General features: G+C 38.6%; 1 protein-coding gene across 1 annotated transcript; it reads right to left on the bottom strand.

Annotated features, from left to right (window-relative positions):
• Positions 1 to 520: 520 nt before the first annotated feature.
• LOC145484532 (uncharacterized) lies at positions 521 to 4,526 on the bottom strand. Its single transcript, XM_081463128.1, has 5 exons — positions 4,500 to 4,526; positions 3,534 to 3,585; positions 2,929 to 3,079; positions 1,168 to 1,398; positions 521 to 671 (listed from the first exon to the last, which is right to left on the bottom strand). The coding sequence occupies exons 1-5, from the start codon at positions 4,524 to 4,526 to the stop codon at positions 521 to 523; spliced, it is 612 nt and encodes a 203-aa protein (XP_081319254.1).

Here is a 4,526-nt window from a genome sequence, read left to right as displayed (position 1 = left end):
TGATGTGCCAGATGACTAAAGCCAAAATAAAGAAGAAAATCGGAATAAAAAATTATCCCTCTAGTGTTAATGCGTTAAAATTAGTTTTGTTACGTCATAACCTGTGACGTCACCCGTTTTTTTTACTGTTAATACCATCCTAACAAAGCCGAAAATCAAATTTCCAAAACCATACGATTTTTGACAACATCAAGCTTTCTATTTTTCTAGATTATTAGCCTTCCTAGAATAGAACTGAAAAAAATAAACCAGAGAGACTGAATTAAGAAGGACAGTATGATTAACCAAATTCCGGGGGGACAACAAAAAAATATTTACTTTACCATATCTCAAAAAATAATTATCGTGGCAAAAAACGGTTTCCGGCATTTTACTCCTCAAGTCAAGGCCTTTCCAATGACATACTCTTTTTATCAGATTTTAAAAAATGCATCTCAAGAAGACAACATCCATTACAGCTGAGCATTATCAGCTTTTAAAACCAAAAATAATAGATTTGATTCCTATTAATAAAGTAAACCTACACATCATCATAGCCTCTTGACTGTCTGTGTGGGGTTGGGTAGCTTATATTGTCATAGATGCAAGCTGGGAGTGGTCTTCTGTTCTCCCATCCCATGTAAGAAAACAGCCAGCGAATGATCCAGCGAAATGCAACTGCCCGGATGAATCTTTAAAATAAAATGACTATCAATTTTTTTCATTCCTTTACTTGCTTACATTTCACTTAGATGCTATAAAATAATACATTATTTTTGTCATTTATCAGGTCCCCCCGGGGGCGGGGGTACTCTGGATTTTAATTAAAGGAATGAAGCATTTTTAGGGTTTTAGTAGGAAAAATGGCAAGTGTTTTGTGGAGAGTCTCACCTACGTAAAGTTTAAGTTGTAGCACATGTGTTTTGCAGATGGTTTTAGGGTTTTCAATGGTTTTCAGTTTCTGATGTTTTTCTCCGTGATAAAAAATTCAAGGGTCAGAAATTTGGCATGTGATTTTTTGAGCCAACAAAATATACATATAATATGTTGGATCGGCAAAAATAAGTTATTACATAGAAATTCTACGAAAATTGTGGACTCCCGTACGAATAGCAAACTGATATCCGCGTACGGGTGCCGTACGAATAGCCACTGCGAAATATCTAATCATGGCAGAATTGAACTCACTCATTCTCTGGTACTCCGGTTCGACGGCGGTACGTTCGCCCATCCTTGTCCCTCAGTAGTGGAGCGACTTGAAGAAGCGCTGTTCTGTCGTGTTGTGTTATACAGGAGATGCGACAGCGTTCAATCGATCCATCGAAGGTCATTTTACCAGACGCACTGGCGACTTCCCTACAGCAACGAAACTCGCGCGCACCGACTAAGTTTTCGTCATTGCATAGTTCACATTGGCACCTGAAAGACAAGTGGAAGTCATACGATAGAACTGAGCTTAACACAAAAAAGAGAAATTGAGAGATTCATGCCGAAAGATCCTTTACTTTCGGATGCAGAAAGAAAGCGGGAAGTGTAAGTTAAAAGTTCGATCTTCTATGATGTAAATATTGACGTGCCTAATACAGCAAGTCGGGTTTGTCTTCATGATTTCGCAACTTAAGTAACAAATAAAGAAGCCTCGAGTGTGCTCTGTTCTGTTGTAAAGCACGCAGGAAGCGGTAGAGCACGAAAGAAGTGTAGGGGAAAACACGAGACGAAGTCGAGTGTTTTTCCCCACTTCTTGAGTGCTCTACCGCTTCCTAAGTGCTTTACAACAGAACAGAGCGCACTCGAGGCTTCTTTATTTGTTTTATGATAAAGAATCTAATAATTTCTTCACGCATTTGGCTGAATTTTCAAACCAAACTTTATTTTCCAAACGAACAAAAGTGGCGTCACCCGTGCACTGTTCTCTGATAAAGCACGCTAAAATAAGCGAATCACAATCCTTGTTAGAATTGTTCAAATAATTTGATTGGCTAACGAAGCGACAGCTGTCAATCACTAACTGGACTTCGGCTAAGCTTTCAGTTTCGAGTAGTTTGAGCGCCTTTGAGAGAAGAACGATGCCTTCAAAGTTCGCTTTGAAGTTAATTTTTAAATACTGATCTAAAGGCAGGTGAAGGTTTATAGTCCAGAGGAATCTGGCCGTATCGTGGCCCATGGAAACGTGCACTTTTCCAGTGGAAATTACGAAACCCGAAGCTCAAAGCTTGTGGATGAAAATGCGAAATGCCGAGTTGAATTTGAAAGGAGCTACAGTTATTTACGGCTTGTAGCCGCATGCAGCAAGATTGCCCGAACTAGCGTAAAAGTTAGAAAGACTAAACGGCTCCCACTGGTTCTACTCCGAGCACAGAAGAGAATATCAGAGCAAGCTTTGCACTGAGCACTCGTCGGTTCACTTCGCTGAGATGACCGGAGAACGAGCGTTACTACACTGCATGTAAGTGTTGTTTGAGCAATTGAGCATTTTTACAAAAATAAAGCTTCACATCATAAACAGAGACACTTCAATTGTTGTTTTCTATCATTGTTTTACTTCTTAAGTATAATTTCTGCCTTCGTAACAAATATAATGTCTTTTATCGAAGCACTGTTTAGGTTGAGAATTTGTTTATTTCGTTACATGTTTTGTCGGCGGGAATCTAGCAAAACTTGTTATTTTAGTACAGTTTTAACAATGGTCTCTGTGAGCCATATTTACTACAGACAACTAGCTCGTTTCCATTGCGTTTGTCTGAATCACAGGGGATGTTTAATTTGGCGCAAATTTGTCAAAATTCCGACGCAAAAATTTGAAAGCCGACTTACCGTCATCAACCCGTGCTCTGTTCTCTGATAAAGCACGCACTTTCAGCCAATCAGAGCGCGCGTTATATGGAAACTTTATAATAAAGTTGGGTATTACAGCGTAAAAGTCTACGATAAAAAATACTGTATACCGACCACGAGTTAACCGGAACTTCTCTTTCGTATCTCGCTTCCAGCGCCGCTGGTGTAAGGCCATCTTCATCGACTTCATTTTCTTCTGTGTTTTCTTCGGCGTCTTCTGCTAGAGGTTCGTCTTGGTAGGGCCTAATTTGGCTGTATATTATAACTAACAAAAACAATTTTCACTTCATAGGCACTTTAAGTACGAATAATCTTTTGTTACAGCTTTTCGTTAACGGACACGCTCGATGACATAGAATCTACGGCCCTCCGGCCGTAGATTCAAAAATATATGTACATCGCAGCCTTCCAAAGCGTAGCTAGACTCCGAATTGTAATGCTAAATGACACAGTTCTTTCAGTTAAAAATCTTGTCCAGTTTTGATAAAATATGAATCACAAAATGAAAAAAAAGATCTTTTAGATCTTACAACCGCGCTTTTAAAATTTAAATTTTTTCTCAGCACTACAGTCGAAATGCAGTGCACATTCCAAAGCAGTCCTTGATGATTCATTAGGCACCTTAAGCAACAGACGCTTTCGTTGACGACGGCGACGTGACGACTGATAAGAAACCGGGGCTAGAACGACTTCAGGTTGCGGTCACGACAGCAAGTTACCATCAAGGATTTCTCGGGCTGGCATCACATCTTTTTGTTCTCTCCACTCCATCTACGAGTTGAAGATAAACTATAGTTGAAAAATAACTCGATGGAATTAAACCTTATACTATTCATGTTTTACTAAGAGATGTAAAATTATTGCGAAAAATAACGAAACAATTTAAGTTTATAAACTTTGCCTGCTTTGAAATGTCAAATGTACAGAGCAAAAATTATTTAACTTGTAAAACGTGTATTGCTAAAGCAATTAGTTGCGATTTTTAACCGGAGTTTGTATCACCGCTCACTGAGAAAAAGACAGGTGTATTTTTAGACTGCCAAGATTACACACACACCTTGTTGTGCTAAACATAGATTTCATTGCTAAACATAGATTTTGAACAACATCTCAGCTCACCGCGTTTTTCATTCGACACATTGATCGGCCGCTCAAATACAGGGGCTTTGCTAGCTCTTTTGATAAAGAATCGTAAACAGCATTCTGCGAAGGATGCAATAATCTTGTATGTACAAGAAATAAAATACAGGCGAGACAATTTGGTAGCGAGAAGTTTGACAGCTCTTGTAAACATTAAAAAAAATACATGTGCACACTGTTCGAATACAAAATTCATCGAGTCAATTAAAAAAGCCTCTATGTTAAACGGAATACCAAGACGAGGGGATTGCCAAAATAAAATCAATGTTATTTCAAGCTATAGCAATCTACCGATTACACGTTGAGAAAATCTGAAAAAACTAATTATACTAAGCGGCATTACGTTGGATGAAAGCAACCTCTTCGCTGAAGGCTAGTTTGACATGCGAAGAACAATTTTTCAGTTAAGAAAAAATGAGTTCACGAATACTTCCAGAACATTGTTTTAAGCATAAAGGCAATCATTATGCAACTTTACCTTAGTTCGGCACCAAAATAGCACAAAAGCAAGCTAAAAGGGATAAAACAAAAGATTAAGTACTTACATTTTCGTCGCGACGGGGCAACGCCAT

The sequence above is a fragment of the Orbicella franksi genome, chromosome 4, assembly GCF_964199315.1.
Source record: "Orbicella franksi chromosome 4, jaOrbFran1.1, whole genome shotgun sequence".
Classification (NCBI taxonomy): Eukaryota; Metazoa; Cnidaria; class Anthozoa; order Scleractinia; family Merulinidae; genus Orbicella; species Orbicella franksi.
Note: the sequence above shows the minus strand (reverse complement) of the source record. Positions and strands in the feature narration are given on the sequence as shown.

What these genes read in the sequence shown, in the direction of transcription:
- LOC145484532 (XM_081463128.1), bottom strand. Translation starts at nt 4,526, where the DNA reads ATGGCGTTGCCCCGTCGCGACGAAAAT. An exon ending in AGCCCGAGAAATCCTTGATG is followed by an intron (nt 3,080 to 3,533) that starts GTAACTTGCTGT and finishes TGTTTTTGTTAG; the next exon opens with TTATAATATACAGCCAAATT. An exon ending in GAAGTTCCGGTTAACTCGTG is followed by an intron (nt 1,399 to 2,928) that starts GTCGGTATACAG and finishes CTTGTCTTTCAG; the next exon opens with GTGCCAATGTGAACTATGCA.